This window comes from Ovis canadensis, chromosome 9 (assembly GCF_042477335.2).
Source record: "Ovis canadensis isolate MfBH-ARS-UI-01 breed Bighorn chromosome 9, ARS-UI_OviCan_v2, whole genome shotgun sequence".
In the NCBI taxonomy this organism is placed as follows: Eukaryota; Metazoa; Chordata; class Mammalia; order Artiodactyla; family Bovidae; genus Ovis; species Ovis canadensis.
This window is the reverse complement of record NC_091253.1, coordinates 104,311,425-104,333,894: the sequence shown is the minus strand read 5'-3', so window position 1 is coordinate 104,333,894 and position 22,470 is coordinate 104,311,425. Positions and strand designations below refer to the sequence as shown.

Sequence of the window (22,470 nt, the reverse complement as noted above, 5' to 3'; positions counted from 1 at the left end):
GCAGCTCTGCCACCAGCCCTGCTTGGGGTCAATTGTGCAGATACAGGCGGACGGTGGCTCGGGCTGGGTGCCTGGCCCTGCATGCTCCTCGGTCAACACAGCCTCTCCCGTGAGACGCCCTGGGCACTCGAGAGGAAGGAAGCAGATGCTGCCAGAAATTCTATTTACACTTTCATTAACACATTAAGACATTAATAATAATGAGAGAATATTATTAATATATTGGGTTAGCCGAAAAGTTTGTTTAGGTTTTTTGGTAAGATGTTACAGAATATAATCCACCTGCCAGACAACTCACCCATTCAACATGCAAAATGCAATGGTTTTCAGCCTATACATCGAGGGGTACATCCATCACTACAATCCTCGGGAAAATACTTTATCACCCAAAGGAGGCACTGTACTGTCAGCAATCATCCCCCATGTCCCCATCCCCCCTGGCCCAGGCAAGCGTGAATCTGCCTACCTCCTATCTGTGAATTTGCCTCTTACAGGCTGTTCAAATAGAAAGAGTCACCCAGCTCGTGGTCCTGTGGGACTGGCTTCTTTCATGTCGTAAAACGTCTCCAATGTTCACGACGCTTTAGCGGGCATTAGTGCATCATTCGGGCGGCCGTCTCTGGGGTCACACAGAGTCGGACACGACTGAAGCGGCTCAGCAGCAGCAGCAGCAGCAGCAGCAGCAGCAGCGTTTCCCTCACTGTCAGGGAGGACTCCACCGTATGAACATCCCATACTGCGTTTATCCACTCATCAGCTGAGAGACGGCTGGATTCTTTCTATTCTGGCTTATTATGAAGAGTATTACTTTGAAAATTCATATACAAGTTTTTATGTGGACATACGTTTTCTTTTCTCTTGGATATACACCAAACCAAGAAGCAGAATCGCTGGGTCATATAATAACTCTTCTTAATCTTTTGTGAAGATGCCAGACATTTTCCAAAAGGGCTGTGCCGCTCTGCATGCCCACCAGCACAGCGTGACGGCTCCAACTGCTCCACGCCCTCTCCAGCATTCGCCATCTGCTCTCCTTCAGGACCCTCCTGGTGGGTGTGAAGAGATGTCTCAGAGTGGCTCTGACCTGCGTTCCCCTGACGATCACTGATACTGAGCATGGTTTTGTGTGCCCGTTGTCCATCTACATGTCTTTGGAGAAACGTCTATTCTGACGCTCTGTCCACTGGAAAATGAGGGTGCTTGAGCTTAAGCATCCCTCGTATATTCCTTGATGCAACTTCTTAATCACACAGTGATTTGCAGGCACTCTCTCCCATTCTATGGGCTGTTTGCTCGCTTTCTTCATGGCTGTTTGCAGTCCCCAAGGTTTAATTTTGTGGTGGTCCAATTCCTCTACTTTTCTCTTTTCTTGCTTGTGCTTTTGGGGTCACATGTCAGTGACACTGCCTGACACCAGCCCATGAAAGTTTACTGCTATGCTGTCTTCTAAGAGTTTTACAGTTTTAGTTCTTAAATTTAGTTCTATAGTCCATTTTGAGTTAATTTTTCTAGAAGGCATGAGGCAAGGGTCAAACTGCTTATTTGCGTGCAGTTATCCAGTTATCTCAGCGTTTGAACTGTGGTGTTGGAGGAGACTCTTGGAAGGAGACCAACCAGTCTATCCTAAAGGAAATCTGTCCTGAATGTTCACTGGAAGGACTGACGCTGAAGCCGAAACTCCAATACTTTGGCCACGTGATGGGAAGAGCTGACTCACTGGAAAAGACCCTGATGCTGGAAAAGATTGAGGGCAGGAGGAGGAGGGGACGCAGAGGACGAGACGGTTGGATGGCATCACCGACTCAATGGACATGAGCTTGAGTAAAGTCCGGGAGCTGGCGATGGTCAGGGAGGCCTGGCTGCAGCCCACAGGGTCGCAAAGAGTCGGACACGACTGAGCGACTGAACTGAACTGATTCGGTTATCTCAGCACCATTTTGTTAAAAAGACGATTTATTCTCCATTGAATTATCTTTCTGACTCTTGTTAAAGACCAAGCAACCATGCCAGGCCTTCTTAAGCTGCTTGGGCTCAGAAGTCACAGAACGTCAATGGCCTGAGTTACACTGGTTTAAAATCACGAGATCAACGACCACTGTAGCTTATCCTGACTCTGCACACCTGTCAGCTACCTGACTGCTTCCCTGAGCATAACTGGGGATAAAGACAGTGCCCCCTGGGGCACTATGCAGCCTAAATGTGACAATACCAAAATGCTTCAAGCACAGGGCCCAATGCACCTTAAGCACTGAATACATTTTAGCCGTAATGATGATGGTAACAATTACGATGAGAAAGGTTTTCTAGAGGGGGCCATAAGATGTAACCCCCTTCTTTATGGCAAAATGAATTAATACTCTGTGTATATTTCTACAGACAAGAACAGCTGTTCTACTTTAATTAGCGGTGACAAATGGGGATGTGCTCCCGAAAGTCTTATTTTTATGGAACAAATTCATCTTCAGTCAAAATGGTCCTGTGCACGACTATTCTCGTGACGTAAAGCCACACGCCTTATCAGGTCGCTCAGTCGTGTTTGACCCTTTGGACCCCGTGGACTGCAGCCTGCCAGGCTCCTCTGTCCACGCAATTTCCTAGGCAAGCACCCTGGAATGAGTTGCCGTTTCCTACTCCAGGGGATCTTCCCGACCCAGGGATCAAAGCTGGGTCTCCCGCACTGGCAGGTGGATGCTTCACCACTGAGCCCCCATAAGGTGCTGCTGGTGCTGGTTCAGTCACTAAGTCTTGTCTGACTCTTTGTGACCCCATGGACTGCCGCCCGCCTTAAAGGTATTAGGCATTAACAAAACTCGCCTCCCGAAAGTACCCACAGGTTTTACTGGGCATGTGACTGAGTTCACCCTTTCCTGGATACATATCTGAGTCATATTTCCCAGACTCACTTTAGCCCAGGGGAAAGGCTACATCACAATAGAAGGAACTGCTCCATGTAGGGGCCAGTACAGGAATAGAAGTCAGCCGATAGCAATCTCCTTGTGCACTGAGAAAATATTCAAAAACACTGAGAAGGCCCATACAGCGTGGGAACGTATGTGACGGTACACCAGGGCACAGCCAGCCAGGGGGCAAAGCGGCCCAAAGACGCTCTGGAATCCAGAAAGCCTCAAAAAACAGTCATGTGTGAATATAATGGTAAACGACTTTGAAAAGCAAAACATAAAATTATAGACATGACAGCCACTAGAAATGAAAAATCTACTCATCCAAATACTCAGTTACTTTGCCCTGGGGCAGCTGGGGCAGCTTCTGAACACTTTTCCCTTTCTTCTTAGTAGAATTCTTTATCAGTCAAATTATTCCCCAGAGAGAAGAGACTATGCTTACAACTGGGAGAAAAAATTTATCAAGAAAGAAGCTACATTAAGGTTAAGTTTATTTACTTACGCTTTAATGCTTTTTCATTTATTTGTCTGCACCAGGACTGAGTTATGGTCCACAGGGTGTTAGCTGCAGTGTCCAGCGTCTCCAGCTGTGGTGCGTGGGTCCAGTTCCCTGGCCAGGAATTGGGCCTGGGCCCCTGAGTTGGGAGCCTGGAGTCTTCAGTGCTGGACCACCAGGAGTCCCTAAGGTTAAGTTTATATTTAACCAGATGACTTGTCCCTGACAAAATGCTTATATTAACACTCAGTATAACATAGTTGCTCCCCATGTATAAATCACATATGTAGATGTATGCTTCTAAAATACAGTTTGAAAGAATAACACTGACCTGTGTGAATAGGAAGACAGTACGAATTATGGGCAAATGCTTATGTGAGCACTGATTATTTTTGAATACTATGCTATTTTCTATAGAATAGATGTGATAGGGATAAACAGACAAAATTTTCATAATCATTTGGTTTGGAACTAGTAAACCGAAAGCTGTTTGGTTACTATATGTCAGTGAAACGCTAGTGTATACTAAAAAGGTCACCCTTTGCCAACAAACACCGTTCACCTTCCTGCGCTTGCCTTCGTGTTATACACTGAACAGAACATACTCTTTCTCATCATTTTCCCTTATTTGTATTGTTCCGTCACATCCTCCTTCCTCCCCTTCCCTGGAAAAATTTAAACCGTTCTTCCGAAAAAGGGAGCTCACTGCAGAGTGGCACGGTGGTTCACTGCAGGGAACCTGGGAGGGGACCTGGCTGCAGCGACAAATGAGGCCTAAGATCCAGCACCTGCTCCCCAGGAGCCGCGCCCAAGGACGAGCAGGATGGTAGGAGTCTGGAGGAAAGGGCCAAAGGGCACCTGCTTCTCACTTGCACAAAGGGGCTTTAAGGGCTAGAGAAACTACTGCCCACTCTGAAAATATCCTAACTTAGAAGTGGTTCACCCAGATCTCTCCTTTTTTTGAACTTTAAGTCAATACCATAGTTTCATATAAAGTCTCTCAATTTGTAGCACACTATTTTTACCCCTTCAGCTCAGCTAGAAGCTTCTGAAGGACATACACCATGCATTCGAAGCTTTTATTTCTTAGAAAACCCAGCCCTGGGAGGCAGTATGCACCAGCTGCTGGACACGTATTTGTCCATCAACTGCCTGAAACAAGGTCATTAGTCTTTGGAGGGTAAAACCCCCTCCTCTTTGCTCGCTATTTTTCATTTTCTGGAAAAAAAAAAGCAAGAGCTTCTTTGTGCTGGTTTTATGCTCTGACGACACTGATAATTCAGAACCTAAGCTGTAACTTTCACATTCCCCGTGGGTTTTTAGTGCTGCTGTACTAAATATTATCAGCTTTTTAGTGGGGTTGTATTAAACATTTCAGTTGTTTAAACTTGAATCAGGTTTAGACAGAAGCCGAGTGTGAATTCCAAGGCCACAGCTGTCCTAAAAGGCTGTGTTCAGCTACGGTTTCATAACCAAAAAGTTACACAAGAAGGAGAGAAACCAAGCACTTCTGCACTGAATTCAAAACAATTCGGGCCTCTGTGAGGCCTTCCAAACCACTGTCAAGGGCAACACACTGTAAAGGCTTCTTTTAAGGGAATGGCTATTATTTATTTTGGATGCTTCCAAAGTTATTAGAAAATAGAAGGATTTGCTGCTGAAAAAAAAAAGAGGGAAAAAAAGGCAAAGAAAGACAGAAGAGGTAAGATACTTGAGAAAAAAATGAAGATAATACCAGCTAGGGAAGATCAAGTGAGTACATGTAAAGAGGTAAGGGGGAAATGGCACAAAGCTGGACACGGTAAGGAGGGACTCGCCTCTGCAGGCGAACAGGCTGTGGCAGAAAGCCTGCTCTGTCCTGCCTGTTTGTTCAAGTTACACGGGAAAGAACGGGAAACAGTCTCTTCTCTCTCCTTTCAACCGAGGTCTTCCGTTGTGCCATCATAAAACCCCCTCCCAACAAAGAGATCACCGTGTACCCTGCCCTGCATCGCTCACTGGAACGCAGAGAACAAGTGAACGTTCCTGCTCTGGGAGGACGGCGACGAGGCAAGGTTACCAAACTTCTGGAGAGCTTCAGAGTGCTCTTGTCCACTTGGCTTTTGGCCACCTGCTAGAAACCAGCGGGGAGCCATCACCGCAAAGGGCCAGTCGATAACGTCAGTCCAGGAGAAGAGAGATGAGCGAAAACCCCCAGCGAACTGGAGCCGCTGGTGCTCACGGGGATGCTCGCAGAGACTCAGCCACCTCTTGGCACGGACTAGAGGGGAGGGTGTGCCGGAGAGGGCCACGAGCTGGCAACGAGCGGCCGCACGGGCCTCCCGAGCCTCTGGCCCAGGGCAGGTGGGCGGTCTCTGCAGACAGCGATACCCGGTCCAGCAGGAGCAGTCTGGGGCCGGGCTGGCCGACACCCCTCTCTCCACGGGTCCAGAGTGGCAGCGGCGGTGATGGCCAGCCTCCGGTCCGAACCTCTGAACTGACTCCAGGCTGGAGTCAGGCTCTGGGACCCCGAGTTTCTTCTTGTGTGTCATGAAGACAAGAACGCTCACCTCCACGGTGCTGTCAAAGTCAGAGCTAATCTCTGTAAAGCGTCTGGCACAGCGCCTGGCGCCAAGCTGCAGTGAACAAGGGATTCATGCTGGTGCACACACATACACACCCCCAACACCCACCTCCCTGGAGGCTCACCGTCATTAACGCCCGGCAGCCCTTCTCAGGATGGGCAACCTCCCAACCAGCCCAAGGGCCCCATTCCAGCACGCTGGGGAGAGGACACATAAAACGCCGAAGAGCAAGTGTTTAACCACTTCAAAGGGAATTTTATGTTCTAGAGAATGCTAGCACTGAGGTAAAAGTTAATCTTATTTAGGAGACTGAATCATGGTAGAATACAGAGGACAATTTTATCAAAGTATCGTTCGGGCGGTTGTTCCGTATGAGTGTCCGATTTGTGAACACTGAGCTGCACACTAGTGTGCAAGGCACACACAACTGTGCTCCAACCCACTTGACTTCCTAGTTAAAGCTGGGCTACACACTCGACTTTAGGAGAGTTAAAAGTGCTCTGTGGCTTTTCTTTCTTTCTGGCCCGAAGGCCTTCCATTACGGGCTCTGAAACGAGTAAGTGCTTCCCGACAATTCGGTGCTTCCCCCACTTGGTAGAATAAAGCCATCGCGCACACTCCCCAGCTCTGCATGAAGAAGTGATTAAGCAGGGATGTTTCCATTTAGCAAAAAAAGCAAGGAAAACAAAAAAGCATCTACACCCCTGGGGTCATCTTTGTGTTTAAAGACAGTACCACCTACCCATGGAGCCTCCACGCAAACCTCTAATGATGGAAGGATAAGCTCCAACCTCAGCCCCACTGCCCGGAAGCCTCCCACTGCTCCTGGAGGCCCGCCTTCAGAGCCTCCTCTCCCAGGAGGCTGTCCTCCTCTGCTCCACGGGTGTTCTTCAGCCTCACTGCAGAACTGGCAGCCCCTCGCCCTGCCCCACCCCCTGGATCATTCACTCCAGACTAACACTTAAAAACAGACCGAAGCCGGTTCCGCCAGGAGACACCGCAACCTTCATCTCTTCTGGACCGAATCAACTGACAATTGCCGCAAGCCAGGGACACTGGATCGAAAGCACGCGGGACACAGCGTTCCACTCCTACAGGTTCACTCAAGGGACTCAGGTCTGTAACTTTTATGGGAAAGGACAGAGCTGCAGTTTTGGCCAGGGTCCCTCATGCTAGTTAAAGCTGGGCTACATACTCGACTTTAGGAGAGTTAAAAGTGGGGAGAGTGCCCCACGGCAGAGTTAAACATCTCAAATTAGCCTTCCTTCCTTGTAAATTGATGGGGGAATCGCTCCCTCTTGAAAGTGCAGGGAGAATTAAAATACTCAGCATGGCGTGTTCTAAAGACGGGGAGGTACCTTTTCTAGTGCACAGAAGCTCTGAGTGTGGACTCAGCCTCACTATGAGTCCTGACGGCTCTCAGCATGGCTGTGACTGACGGCTTAAAATGATGATCCTTCTTATCCTCTGAATGTTTGTGATCAGAACTGACGATGAGTAAGTACAAACAGTGATCTTAGACGAGCAAGTACCTACCCCTGGCTTCACTCCAGTCTGAACACCCCAAGCTCGGCCCAGAAATGGGCCTCCCAGTGACCCCTCTGCTAAGTAAGGCTGACCGTGCATTCAGTCACCTGTCCATCTCTTCAGCGAACATCTATCTGCTACATGCTCTATGCTGGACGCTGAGGATCCAGTGTCTAGCACAGACCTCGAGGTCCCCGACCTCAAAGAGCTTCTAGTCCAGCTGGACAGATGGAAGCCTCAGCACAACCATCTTGGAGAAACAGTTGACGTGGCTGCTGAGCTAGAACTCAGGTTGATACAGAACAGAAAGCAAGCCAAAAATACTTCTTACAGCCCAACCATACTCCATACTCATACAAGAGGGAGAATGCCCCATGGCAGCTCCGACCGTCACATCGCCACATGGTACATGCTCAGAAAAAAACAGAAAGAGCCAGTGAAATGTTCACCGACGGTGGGGCGATTCAGCACGCCTGTCTGTTCAAGGAGACAGGAGAGGACTCGTTTCAGATCCTGGGTAGGTTAGGGTCTCACAGGCTCCGGCAATCAGGATCCCAGCAGAAACAACAAAAATGTACAAATGGGGGGGACTTCCCTGCTGGTCCAACGGTGAAGACATCAAGCTTCCAGGGCAGGGGACCCAGCTTCGATCCCTGGGCAGGGAGCTAGATCCCGCCTGCCACAAGGAAGATCGTGCATGCTGCAGTGAAGACCCTGCGCCTAAGGCCCGATGCAGCCAAATAAATACATGGTATTTTTTTAAATTACAGATGGGCTGATAAGAGGATCCTGGTAGCTTCCTGCGGCATACGCACGTGGGTGCTCAGCCCTCAGTCATGCCCGACTCTTTGTGACCCCACAGACCGCAGCTCCCCTGTCCATGGGATTCTCCAGGCAAGGATCCTGGAGTGGTTGCCATTTCCTCCTCCAGGGGACCTTCCCCACCCAGGGACTGGGTCCCCGTCTCCTGCACTGCAGGCAGATTCTTTACCACGGAGGAAGTGTATCATAAAAGAACCACTCAATCAGCAGACGAGTGGATAAGGAAGCCGTGGTACATGTACACAATGGAGTGTTACTCAGCCATTAAAAAGAATACATTTGAATCAGTTCTGATGAGGTGGATGAAACTGGAGCCGATTATACAGAGTGAAGTAAGCCAGAAAGAAAAACACCAATAGAGTATACTAACACATATATATGGAATTTAGAAAGATGGCAATGATGACCCTGTATGCGAGACAGCTAAAGAGACACAGATCAGTCTTTTGGACTCTGGGAGAGGGAGAGGGTGAGATGATTTGGGAGAACGGCATTGAAACATGTATAATATCATATAAGAAACGAATCGCCAGTCCAGGTTCGATGCATGATACAGGATGCTTGGGGCTGGTGCACTGGGACGACCCAGAGGGATGGTATGGGGAGGGAGCAGGGAGGGGGGTTCAGGATGGGGAACACGTGTATATCTGTGGTGGATTCATGTTGATGTATGGCAAAACCAATACAGTATTGTAAAATAATTAACCTCCAATTAAAATAAATAAATACATATTAAAAAAAAAAAAGAACCACTCAAGCTATGAGCAGGGTTACGGAAAACTAGAAGAGATGGTGGAGGCCCCAGCCCACGGGACCATCACCAGAACAACTCCGGGCCCGGGACTGAAGAGGGAGGGCAGTGTCCAGAACCGGGAGGGCCGGGTGTTACAGAAAGGGCTGCTGACAGGAGCTTGGGCCCTCACGTGGGGAGGGAGCAGAGAGCAGAGTCCTCCCGTCCACCTACTTCACGCCGGTGCCTCCCACTGACCCCGCGACGACGGCAACGCAGCCCGTTGACACGGCTACGAAAGTCAGCCGCAGGGCGCCCGGCCACTCAGGAAAGGGTACAGGAGGAGTCTGGAAGACAAACGGAACGTCCTGCACACAGGCTGGGCTCCTCTCACTGCAGAATCTAACTCTCGTATATAAAAGCACGTGTGTTTTTACACAGCTTGGGTCACGCAAGGACAGCTTGGACGGTATGCATTTTCCCTCATATATCAGAAACTCCACACATCCAGCGCGAGGTGAGCTCTGCTCAACCTGACCTCACCAGTCCTCACAGCAAGTCTGTGAGTCACGCCTGTCCTTCCGATTCCACAGATGAGAAACAGCCTCAGAAAGGTCGGCTGTCTCGCTAAGTGGCCAAGGAGGAGCTCTGAGGCAGGCTTCTCCAACCCCAGAAATCTTAGATGGTTTTTCCATTCTACCAAGCTGAAAAATAATGACAGAGATTGATTGGCGAAATCAGTGCCTCGGAGGCTTGGTTCGCTGCCCTGTGATCACACAAGATCAGGAAAACTTGGCAGGGAGGACTGGCAATGAGTCTCCATAGATGAACCCAGTCTACCGTGGAAGCAGCTAGGTGCGTCTATCTCTAAATCAAGTCATTCCCGAATAATCAGCCAGAGCTAGAAATCTGGAGATGACGATCTAGGGCTGCCGACCTCTGACAGCTGGCCTGCTGCCTGTCTGCATGTTAAGCAAGCACCAGTACCACTGCCACGCATCTATCATACGAGAGGGAAAGCGCGGCGCTGCCAAGAAGCAGTCAGGAGGAAACGCGGTCTCCAAACCCAGACGCAAGGCCTGGGTAGGAACCAGGTGACAAACGCTTCTCACGGGCCACTTAAAAATCTATCAGCCTGCACTCTGTTTACCACTGTTTACTGGTGTTCATTCCTGCCACAGCCTCAGATGGCAGCGGCAGAAACTGCAAACTCAAAGCCGAAGGCTGAGAAACGGTTCCAGGTGGGTCATGGGCTCTGGGGAGAAGGCGATGGCATCCCCCTCCAGTACTCTTGCCTGGAAAGTCCCATGGACGGGGGAGCCTGGTGGGCTGCAGTCCCTGGGGTCACTAAGAGTCAGACACGACTGAGCGACTTTACTTTCACTTTTCACTTTCATGCACTGGAGAAGGAAATGGCAACCCACTCCAGTGCTCTTGCCTGGAGAATCCCAGGGACGGGGGAGCCTGGTGGGCTGCCATCTATGGGGTTGCACAGAGTCGGACACGACTGACGTGACTTAGCAGCAGTAGCATGGGCTCTGGAGCTGGAAACCAGCGTCTGAAACGCTCCCCCTGATCTTTGGCTCCGTGAAGGAAGCCAGTTCATTCGGGCCTCTAGCCCCGATCTCCTTCCGTGCCGAAAGGAGAGCGACAGTCTGTCTCCTTGGTGTCGGAGGAGGCTTTGCTAAGAAAGCATGCGTGTCTTCAGGCCTCCTCCACTGTCTCTCCCACCCCTCTACCGTCCTTCCAAGCAGGTCTGCATAGTGAACAGACCTGGAAGGTAAAGCTAATGCCTCCTTCCGGGCCGGAAAGCAGGTCTGCCTGAAGACATTCCAAGGTTACTTGAGCCTGGGGTTCCTCTTCTGTGACCCTACCCTGGCAGGCATCCGCTGCACCTCACCAAGCTGCTCTTTGGGACCTGAGGCTTGGAAGAACCGCTGAGAAAATGATGCCTCTCTCGCTACGAGAACGACGACCTGTCCTCTGTCCCCAGACCCCGGGGTCTCCTGCCCACATCCAGGAAGTGGCGGCAGGCGGACCTGTCAGCATGCAAGCAAGATAAGATCGCAAGACTTGAGAGTTGGCCACGCGCGCCACACAGCGCCAAAACCATGCCTGGTCACGCAGACCAAACAGTCACAAAAGGTGACGATTTTTACCCCATTTACACCGAAATTTGAGGATACCCTTCAAATAAGCCAAGAAGGAAACACTTACTCCCAGAATCTGTGGAAACACTGATCGCTATGGCAGCACAGCGAGCTGTGAAGCGCTGAATGTAACACAGCAGAAAGCAATTGTATTAGTCTGCAGCGTGATCAAGGCCTGCTTTGAACATAAAACCGGAAGCAACTAGCAGAACTCAAGATCCCAGTTTGGAAAGCACTTTTATTCAGCAAATGCAAGAAGGCAGGGACAAACACTTCAAGTCTCTTGAAAAAGACACTCCAGCTCCATGTTTTCACGTTATATTAGCTCTTTCAGCTCGTGTGTCCATCTCCGCAATGGGATTAACAGTGCCTACTGGGTATAACTCAGAGAGCTGTACAGAACATCAGGCATGTTAAAGGCCAGGATGCTCTGCAAGCTTTAAAGAGGCAAGGCAAGGTACACCTCCAACTCCCGTCGCTTTGCATGAAAGGCAAGCTCTCTTTAGCTTTTCCGTGGCACCAGTTCAGCATCTCATAGCAATCACTGCATGTAGAGTTCTTTGTTCATTCAGCAAATATTTATTGTGCCAGCCACTGGGAGGGAACAGGAAAAAAAAAATCTCAGGGGCACATGGTAGAGAAACCTCTGATAAGGTGAAACACACGAAAGGGCTTTTCCCCTTTGTACCGTTTTCCCTTAATATTTCTCTTCAGTCCCATGGAGCAGAGAGCTTAAGGGAGCAGTGGGGACTGGAAGAAGTCCAGCGGCCCCAGGACTTCAATTCTCCAGCCAGTGTTCCCTCTCAAGCAGAACAAACAGACGACTGGTGGCTGGAGAGAGAAACTGACAATAAGAAAAATCCTGATAATAAGAAAACTCAGACCCTCTGGATGAAAAGCGAATGCCTTTATGAACCAGACCTAGAATGGATCAAACTCCATCTTAACACTGAGTTAAATTAAACTTGAGAAGTCTCAGAAATTAGGAGATTGGGATTAACATATCCGGTCTACTATAAACACAATGTATACAGATAATCCACAGGACACGCTGAGTAGCGCAGGGACCTAGACTCCATATTCCACAATAACCTGTATATTGGAAAAGAGTCTGAGAAAGAACGGAATATGTGGATGTCTAAGCTGACTCACTTTGCTGTACACCTGAAATTAACACAACATTGTAAAGCAACTATATCCCAAAATAAAATGAAAACTAAGTTAAAAAAATAATTAAATTAACAAGTCTCCTCTACACCTGAAGATGAAATCAAGGTTAGTTTAAAAATGTGTGTTTTAACTAGTAATCTCAGTGAGCATGGCACAAATTGTGCCCCAACCCATGTTCTCTGTGTAGCTGACTCTGTTTATTAGCACACACAGAGCGCTTGGTTATCTCAAGCTCACCGTTTTTTTCTGAAACAGATCTACGGTGCCAAGTGCTCCGAGATAATCGAGCTCTGTAGTCTGGAACATGCATTCAAAACACCTACCAGCTGAAGGTGACATCAGATTCTGGGCTGTTTCTTTAAGGTACTGACGCTTTTCCTCCTTTCAAAGGTGTTATTGGAAAACTAAGAACGGCCCTGTTTGGGAACACCCGCGACCCGTCCCCATGCCCTGCGCCTCTGCCTCTGTCTGTGTGTCTGTCAGCCTGTCTGCTTGTGAGTCTATGAGTCCGTGTGTCCGTGAGTCTGTGAATCTGTGAGTCCGTGTGTCTCTCTGTCCGTGTGTCTGTCTGTCTGTGAGTCTGTGAGTCCATGTGTCTCTGTGTCCATGTGTCCGTGTGTCTCTGTGTCCGTGTGTCCATGCACAGATGAGTGTGGAGCCAGAAGGCCCTGCAGGGAGACGTGTGCCCCGTCTCTGCACCCTCGGTCCACAGCTACCCGGGAAGGCGGGAGGAAGCCTGCTGAAGCGCAGAGGCCCGCAGGGCTGAGATGAAGTCCTCCGGATGGCTCGTCTGTCACAGGCCCTGGGCACAGCCCTCTTTCTCAGGCCCCCTCGAGCTGGCAGCAGGGATGGCTCCTACTTTGGGTAGCCCTGCCCCACATGCCGAAACCAACCCGTCCACGTGAACCCACAAGTCCGTGAGGCTGACAGCACCAGGGGTTAGAAAGGCAGAGGGCCCCCAAATCAGCACGTTTCAGCAAAACCAGCCAGAAACCCCCAAGTTACACAAAGGCTTTTTAATAACACAGAACAAACAAGCCAGAGGAGAGCACAAAGGAAACACTGACGATAGGGCCAGGCCCTCGGGGCTGGGGGCAGGCGGAGAGGCTGCCGCGGACCTGCCGTCCCGGCTGACGTCTCCTGTCCCTGGAGCTGCGGCAGCAACACGGAGGTGACGCCACTGCTCTAGGTCAACTCCCCTCCTCCTGTGACAGTAAGGTAAGGCCCCACCCGTTCTATATTACTATTTCCTATGCATATAAAGACCCTGCAAAGGAAATGGCAGCCCACTCCAGTGCTCTTTCCTGGAGAATCCCATGGACAGAGGAGCCTGGCGGGCTGCAGTCCACGGGGTCACAGAGAGTCGGATTTTACTATGCATATAAAGACCCTGCAAAGGAAACGGCAGCCCACTCCAGTGCTCCTTCCTGGAGAATCCCATGGACAGAGGAGCCTGGCGGGCTGCAGTCCACGGGGTCACAGAGAGTCGGATTTTACTATGCATATAAAGACCCTGCAAAGGAAACGGCAGCCCACTCCAGTGCTCTTGCCTGGAGAATCCCATGGACAGAGGAGCCTGGCGGGCTACAGTCCACGGGGTCACAGAGAGTCGGATTTTACTATGCATATAAAGACCCTGCAAAGGAAACGGCAGCCCACTCCAGTGCTCTTTCCTGGACAATCCCATGGACAGAGGAGCCTGGCGGGCTGCAGTCCACGGGGTCACAGAGAGTCGGATTTTACTATGCATATAAAGACCCTGCAAAGGAAACGGCAGCCCACTCCAGTGCTCCTTCCTGGAGAATCCCATGGACAGAGGAGCCTGGCGGGCTGCAGTCCACGGGGTCACAGAGAGTCGGATTTTACTATGCATATAAAGACCCTGCAAAGGAAACGGCAGCCCACTCCAGTGCTCCTTCCTGGAGAATCCCACGGACAGAGGAGCCTGGCGGGCTGCAGTCCACGGGATCACAGAGAGTCGGATTTTACTATGCATATAAAGACCCTGCAAAGGAAACGGCAGCCCACTCCAGTGCTCCTTCCTGGAGAATCCCACGGACAGAGGAGCCTGGCGGGCTGCAGTCCACGGGGTCACAGAGAGTCGGACACGGCTGAGCGCACAGCACACACGTGCACACAAAGGAGGCTGAGCGCCGAGGAACTGCTGCTTCTGAGCTGTGGTTGGAGAGGACTCCTGAGAGTCCCTTGGCCTGCAAGGAGATCCAACCAGTCCATCCTAAAGGAGACCAGTCCTGGGTGTTCTTTGGAAGGACTGATGCTGAAGCTGAAACTCCAGTACTTTGGCCACCTCATGCGAAGAGCTGACTCATTGGAAAAGACCCTGATGCAGGGAGGGATTCAAGGTGAGAGGAGAAGGGGACGACAGAGGATGAGATGACTGGATGGCATCATCGACACGATGGATATAAGTTAGCCAACTCGGAGATGGAGACGGACGGGGAGCCTGGCATGCTGCAGTCCATGGAGCTGCAGAGTCGGGCAGGACTGAGGGACTGAACACCAGCGAGGCTCTCATCACCATCGCCACTGTTACGATTTACTGCTCTATTATCTCTCTATGCAGGAGGCTCAGATGCTCTGAGAAGCTTAGTGCACAAACAGAAGTCGCGGTTTTCATTATATTCACAGAACATCACTGAGATTCACCGTCAATGAGAATCATTTTTCTCTTCCCTTCCCATGTCTACTTTAAAATCCTGGAATATTTTCAGTAAATTTTTATAGAAAATTCTATACTCGGACACTCACAAACTCCATGTTATATTTTTGAAGTAAATCCTGATTCCATTCATTTGCCCTCCATTGAAGGAAACAGAGAAGATTCACTAATAGCGTGGGGACAGTAAGTCTGGACCCTGGACCCTCAGGTTCATACCCAACTGGTTTTGTTTCTTACTGATTAGGTGACCTTGGATAAGAGATTTAACCTTTCCCTGTGACACTTTTCTCATCTATAAAATGCGAACAATGAAAGCATCTAAGTAGGGGGTTGCTATGATGATTAAATAAAACGGATTAGTGAAGACATTTGATATATATCTATCAATCAACAAATGTTATCTATTATTATCTTAAAAGGAAAACAACTAAAGAACGTATATTTTGCAAGATCTTCTTTCCCAACTATTGCAAATATCCTGAACACAGGTTCCGGTGCAATAACGCACAGGGAAACACTGAATTTTCTGGTTGCTGTTGGCTGTGCCGCGCACGTGGGATGTCCGTTTCCTGACCACGACCCACACAGTGGAAGCGCACAGCCTTAAGGGCTGGACCGCTGGAGAGGTCCCAGAGTCAAGTTTCAAATAATGAAAATTCTTGAAAAGAAGAATCATAATCAAAACCAAGATTTCTTATTGTTTCTTTTTAAGTGTCCAAAACTTGGGAAAATATAATCCATGCTGAGATTCATTAAAAAGATGGCCAGAGAAACAAGGAAAGTGCATTAAAAACTAAAATAAATCGGCCAAACAGGTAACCTGAACTGTCAGTTCCAGAGGCCTGAGCGTTTGCTCCACAGGCATGCTGGCAAACGGAAAGGTAGGAGCCAAGATTTGCGAGGTGGCGGTTAGGTCATGCCAGGGCCAAGATTTGCGAGGTGGCGGTTAGATCATGCCAGGCTAGGAGCTTATGAAACGACTTCTCCTGCTGCTAACTTTACAAGCAGTTTGAGGAAATGAACTTACTTGGCACTGAGGCACTAGTGGATAGAAAGCCAGCTGCACACACAAAAAGTCCAGCAATGCTGGTCAGCTCGTCCAGGGATCAAAAGTCTAGTTACCCTTTCTAGCAAATTATTTACCATCTATGCCCAGCGAGGCCCGGGTGAAACTGCAGGCAGTAGAAAGAAGGATGAAGCAGCTCCCCTGCTCACACGTCCTGGTCTAATGCTGCAAACACACAAAGGTGAAGGTCTAACACAGCCCTCTCACGGGCTGAACACACAGGAGCACCACCTAAGTCCATCCTAAGGCGACATGGACGGATGCGCAGAAAAGGCCACACTGAACACACAGCCCAGAAGTCAGAGTGAGTGAGGGAGAGGGCTGAGCCTGGCAGAGAGAGTCCGCTGGGCAAGGGGGCATCCCAGGCAAAAGCACCCCGGGTCCCCACGGGGACCACCCGACCCTCCAATGGGCTCCCGTCACGCGGGAGCCCTCCAGTACCGTGGCGGCCCAGCCCGGCCCACGTCCCACCGCTCACCCCTTCTCCTCTCCCCGGACGCTCTGGCCTCCCCGTGGTCCTGAAGTACGCTGAGCGTGTCCTCACCCAGGCCTTCCCCTCCACCTGGGAAGCTGTCCCAGCAGATCCACACTTCATTCAATGCCGCCTCTTAGGGAGGTCTTCCCAGTCCCCCCAGCACGCCTCACCGCCCTCGGGGAGGGTCTCTCTCTATCACTGCGAACCCTGTACTAAGCTCACTCTTCTTCACCTGTTACCCCGTCAACGCCCGCCTCTTCCACTAGCCTGCAAGCTCCGCAGAGGCTGGGGCTTTGTCCGCCTTTGATCCGCCGCACATTTCCAGGGGCTGTAACTGTGCCTGCCAGGTGGGGAGGGCTCACTAAGTGTTTGTGGAATAATTCGTGAATTAGCCAAGTGCCCAGAGGCAGAAGAGAGACACACAGTTTAGCGTGACTGGTGCAGAGGATGTACGGGGAAGCAGCAGAGGCGGGGGCTGGTGAGCATTTTCTGGACGCGATGAACAGCTTTCTTCAACTGTTCTTACCACACCCATCCCACTAGTAAGAAAAGTTCCCTGCCAGACGTTTCAGGGGCTGCTAACCCCGGCTCCCATAAGGTGACTGCCCAGATCCCAGGAGATGATCTATAGCTAGAAAAGTGTTACAGAATCGCCTGGCGTGCTTCCAAGGAAATGATATGAGTTTTTCCTTTTTGCAGGAAGGATCTCAGTCCCAGGCCAGGGACTGAACCTGGCCACAGCAGGAAGAGCCCAGAATCCTAACCCGACACGGATGCTTTTGACAACATAAAATCTTAACAGTTTCAGTGGACCAGCGGGGTAGCCTAAATGCTAAACACCAACCAGAATTTTCCAAAAGGAACTAAGAAAGCAAAAGAAAGCGGCAACAACATGTACACGCACTCCAGTATGCAAACGGAGGTGCTGACGGAGCGTCCCGCTCACAGTCACACAGGCCAGGAGAGGAGGGCTTCTGACACTTGGGGGCAGACAGCAGGCGGCCAGGGAACCAGGAGAAATAGCGGCGACGGGGCAGGAAGCGTCTGCACAGCCCAGCGCCTGGAGAGGGGAACAGACCGCGACGGGCAGGACAGGGGAGGGACAGGACCCAGTGCGGCGTGACGTCGGGTTAGTGTCCGAGATGGCTGTCCTCCGCGGGACCTGACCACACACGAGAGGCACCAAGCCAAGTCCTTAAGCACTGGACACAAACGATTCTTCAAGTCCCCACAGCAGCGCTGAACAGCGCCATCACCCACTTCCGTGTCGGAAAGCAGGACGCTGAGGCTCAGATGGCTAAGGTCCCACGGTTAGAACTCAAACCTGGCCCGGCTCCTAACCATCATGGTGCTTAAGCGGACCACCCAGGTGCCTCTGCCCCACGCACCCGCCCACTTACAGAGGAGGCTCTTTCATGTCGTGAATGCGTGTTGGGAAAGGCAGTCAGTTAAGGAAACGGTGCCGCTGCCCCTTCACTCCTTTCTCTAAGGGCTGCCCTGGAGAAAAAACCAAGGAAGGTAGGCTGGGAACGGAACCACAGGAACAGCAGCTCAGCTCAGAGACAAAGCCCTGGGCGGGTCAAGATCCGCCAAGCAAACACTCTGGGGCCACAGTACAGTCCTGCCCTCCAAAGAGCTGCGAGGTGGTTCCTCTTCGCCCGCTCTGCTTTCTGAAGTTCTCTCACTGCTCATCTCTTGACCTGAACTTGGACTTCCCCTGTGCTTGACAATGCTTCTCTAGCCGTTTACAAGTCTATGCTTCCAAGTCACACGCTAGCCCTTAAAAGAGGGCAGGCAGCCGCATCACTGGATGGCAAACGCCAAGGGCCAACCTTCTGCTTTCACTGTTGGATTTTGTTAAATCGACCTAAATATAGAAAATACTACTGAAACAAATTCCTTATTAAGAATCTTATGAAACTGACTTAATGTCTGGCAAACAGAAAAGCAAGTGAGTGATACAGTTTTCTCATATTAAAAGGAAGAGTTATGCAACCACCCCACGTGGGAGAGCCGGGCTGAAGTCAAAATGATAAAAGATGGAAAGAGCTCTGCAAGGTTCAAGCGGAGGAGTCCACGCGCAACCTACTTCTCATACAGCCTCTGTCCCCTCATGAAGGCCTTCACTTCGTTGTCCAGGGGGAAGGTGCCGTCGTCCTTTCTAAAGCGGTAGAAGAGTTTGACGTCCTTGAATTCCTTATGCTCATCACAAACTGAAAAACAATATACACAGAGAGGCAAATAAGGAGAAAAAAACCTCTTATTACTCACTCCCATGAAGGAAGATGCTAATAAGGATTTGTTTTATTACCTAGTTTCTCAAGCATACTACTTGACAATTTAATACAGGAATTTAGCACAGTCCCTGATACAGAAAAGTGCTCAGTTTTATGAGCGATCATTGTCGTTTGCTAAGAGAGTCACAAGACTCAACTCCTCCTTCTTTCCACAAACTCTTCTTGAGCACGACAGCAGGGTAGGCATCAGCCTGAAAGAATGTGAGACCCAGCGAGACAGAGACAGGTTGACACGTAACCGAAACAGGAGGTGATACAGCTATGGCTACGAGAGAGCTGAGCAGACGCCAAAGGCGCGTCTAGACGTGGGGTGCTCCGCGGTGGGGAGGGCCGCCTCTCTGAAGAGCCTGCAGGCGAGTGGAGCGCTGAAGGAGGAGAAGAAAATGAGCGAGCGGGGAGGCGGCGGGCATTTCAGCCCGAGAGAGCAGCAGCGTGCGAAAGGGCTTGGCCAGGGTTAGGCGTTTCAGAGGGATGCGGTCAGGACTGGCCACTGAAACAGAGAGTAACAGCAAGACCTGGACACAGCCCAAATGCCCGTCAGCAGAGCGGATGAAGGTACGATGGCCAGACGGTGCACGGTACCCGCTGCAGTAAAAAGGCGCAGACAGGGCACACCACGAGCGTGAGTGAGCCCCACAAACGGTGCGGGCCAAACGGCAAAGGCAGAAGCGTGCGTCTCTACAGTGATTTAAGGCTGAACGCCACACTGCTGAGAGACGCATACTCAGAGATGCAAAAGTATAAAGAAGTCCACAGAAACAAGCCCAGGTGCCTCCCGGAAGACGGGAGGGAATGTCGCTGGGCAGAGGTGCCCGGGAGGCAGAGCGCGATGCTCTGTCTCTTAAATGGGCGGGCTCGAACCTGGACCAGAAGGCTCGGGGCTTCCCTGCAGGTCCCGCGGTTAAGAGGCTGCACTCCCGGGCAGGGGCACGGGGGCAATCCCTGCTTGGGGAACCGAGATCCCACCCACTACAGCGTGTGGCCAAAAAGCCCTTGTGGCCGCCTCACTCACCGTGGTGGATGATGCCCCGGTCCGCTAGCTTCTGCATGAGTTTAATCGCCGTCTCTCTGTCAGACGCCTCCTTGTGTTCGATCAGCCAGTCAATCAGCTCTTTCGCGACGAAGCAGTTCGGGTAGGTCTTGAGATGATGCCGCCTGTCTTTAATCACCTTCTCCTCATGCAGCCTGAGCCTGGGGAGAGAAGCTGGCAGTCACTTTAGGAATTCTGACGACAGTACGCACCGCTGACTCAGGCCCAGGGAGCAGTGACGAAGTTCAAGCCCAGGCCGCATCGGAGCGCCATCCAATACCTTTATGTCCGCGGGCCCTTTCCCTCTGGTCAGAGCAGAGGCCCCAGAAAGTGACCCCACCCGCAGATCCTCAGTGGCACACAGAGGGGAGGCAGGCCCAAGCTCCGACAACAGAGCTCCGTCCGCCCGAGCGTGCTCTCGCCCTGCCCTGGCTCCCTCCCTCCCGCGCTCTCCACCGGGGGAGCTTACAGCTGCAACCGACCAACTAAGAAACTTCTAGAACCCTGTGGAAACCAAGCACTTCCTCATCACAGACTGCTGAGAATCCACGCCCTCTGGATTCACTCCATCACACAGCAAATACAAATGAGCGTCTACTCAACCTGCCCATCAGGTACTTCCAAGCAGGAGAGACCGAAGTCAGAAAATGCACGAAGGTGCCTGCCCACGCTGGTCTCGCCTTCCTAGGGACAACGACTAAGCCCCTTGTGAGGCTCTTTACACAGACCAGGGCTTCCCGGCTGGGGCAGGTGGTGCAAATGCAGGAGCCGCAGGAGGCCCGGGTTCGAGCCCTGGGTCGGGAAGACCCCCTGGAGAAGGACATGGCAAGCCACCCCAGTGTTCTCGCCTGGAGAGTCCCATAGACAGAGGAGCCTGGTGGGCTACATCCCTGGGGTCACCCATGTGGCTCGCATGCGTCTTACTCCATCATCTCAATACTGTAGAGAGGTGGGGTTGACTGAGTAACCACACAGAAACCGGGAGAATGCCTCTTTCTTCCTCTGTCAGATGGAGGCAGCTGCACCGACCCTACCCCCAGTGATGCTGCGATTTGGGGCCACAACATCTGTTGAGCACCAGCAACTCAGTACAGCACCCAACACAGAACAGGCCCCGCCCCCCATTCCCGAAGGCAGGAACCAGGTCCTGCTCCCACCTGAGTTTTTTCAATGTGTGTGCTCACTCGCTTCAGTCGAGTCCACTCTTTGCAACCTTATGGACAGCAGCCCACCAGGCTCCTCTGTCCATGAGGATTCCCCAGGCAAGAATACTGGAGTGGGCAGCCACGCCCTCCTCCAGAGAATCTTCCCAACCCAGGAACTGAACCCAGGCCTCCTGCATCTCCTGCCTTGCAGGCAGAGTCTTTACCCACTGAGCCTGCTGGAGTGCACTAAAGGGAATTCAATGGGTTTTGATACGCCAGGGGCTGGGACTCTGAGTTGGGAACATTCTGGGTTGAAGCTCTGAGACCAAGATGCTCTTCCTTGCTACACCCCTGTCATAGGCTGAGCTGGGTTCCCCTAAAATTCATACTTTGAGGCTGTAATCGCTGAACTTCAGAATGTGGCTGCACTCGGAGACAGGGTCTTTTAAAAGGTAATTACAGCCAAATGAGGTCACTAGGACAGGCCCTGGACTAACGGGAGCAGTTTCCCTTTAAGAAGTGGGGATCAGGATACAGACAGGCCGAGAGGGAGGACCAGTGAGGATGCAGAGAGAGGGCGGCTGTCTACACACCAAGGAGAGGGGCCTCAGGAGGACCAGTCCCATCAGCACCGTGATCCGATGAGGACCTGTGAGGATGCAGAGAGAGGGCGGCTGTCTACGCACCAAGGAGAGGGGCTTCAGGAGGACGAGCCCCACCAGCACCATGATCTCAGATGAGGACCTGTGAGGATGCAGAGAGAGGGCGGCTGTCTACACACCAAGGAGAGGGGCCTCAGGAGGACCGTGATCTCAGATGATTAGCCCCGACAGCTACATGACACTGAATTGCTGATGTTTAAGCCACCCAGTCGGTGATTCTTGGCTGCGGCAGCTTGAGTGAAGACAGTCACCCACTGCTGAAGATGGAGCCTCCTGAGAAGTCTGACGATCAAGGGCTCAGCTGGGGTGTCGACAGGGGGGCAGGGAGAGAAGAGTGAGAGGCCTAGAGTCCTGACAGATACAAAGTGGACGGAGAGCAAAGAACCATTTATTCATTCAGCACTTTTCTGGCTGGCTGCATCGGGATTTAGCTGCAGAACGCACCACCTTCACCGTGGCACGCAGGCTGAGCTGCTCAGCGCCTCGTGGGAGCTTAGCCCCCTGACCAGGGATCAAAGCCACGTCCCCTGAGCTGCAGGGCAGACTCAACCAGCGGACCACCAGCAAGTTCCCGAAAAGAACCCGTTTAGTGGAGTTCCTACTGTGTGCTCAGCACTGTGCTAAGCATTTTCACAGGAATGACTTAATTGCTGCGGCCTGAATGTTTTCATCCTCCACAAATTCTCATGTTGAAATACCAAACCCCAAAATGTTACTTATGAGGACAGTCAGGAACACAGGACTTGGCTCTCA

The 22,470-nt window shown here is 51.3% G+C and overlaps 1 protein-coding gene across 5 annotated transcripts in view; it reads right to left on the bottom strand.

Annotated features, from left to right (window-relative positions):
* DEPTOR (DEP domain containing MTOR interacting protein) overlaps positions 1–22,470 on the bottom strand; it is a 172,740-nt gene that overhangs the window by 100,515 nt on the left and 49,755 nt on the right. For all 5 annotated transcript variants that reach the window (XM_069600758.1, XM_069600759.1, XM_069600756.1 and 2 more), the window contains exons 2-3: positions 19,893–20,071; positions 18,673–18,796 (exon numbers count right to left, since the gene is read on the bottom strand). In XM_069600758.1, the coding sequence (XP_069456859.1) occupies positions 18,673–18,796; positions 19,893–20,071 (303 nt within the window). The remainder of the gene's footprint in view (positions 1–18,672; positions 18,797–19,892; positions 20,072–22,470) is intronic.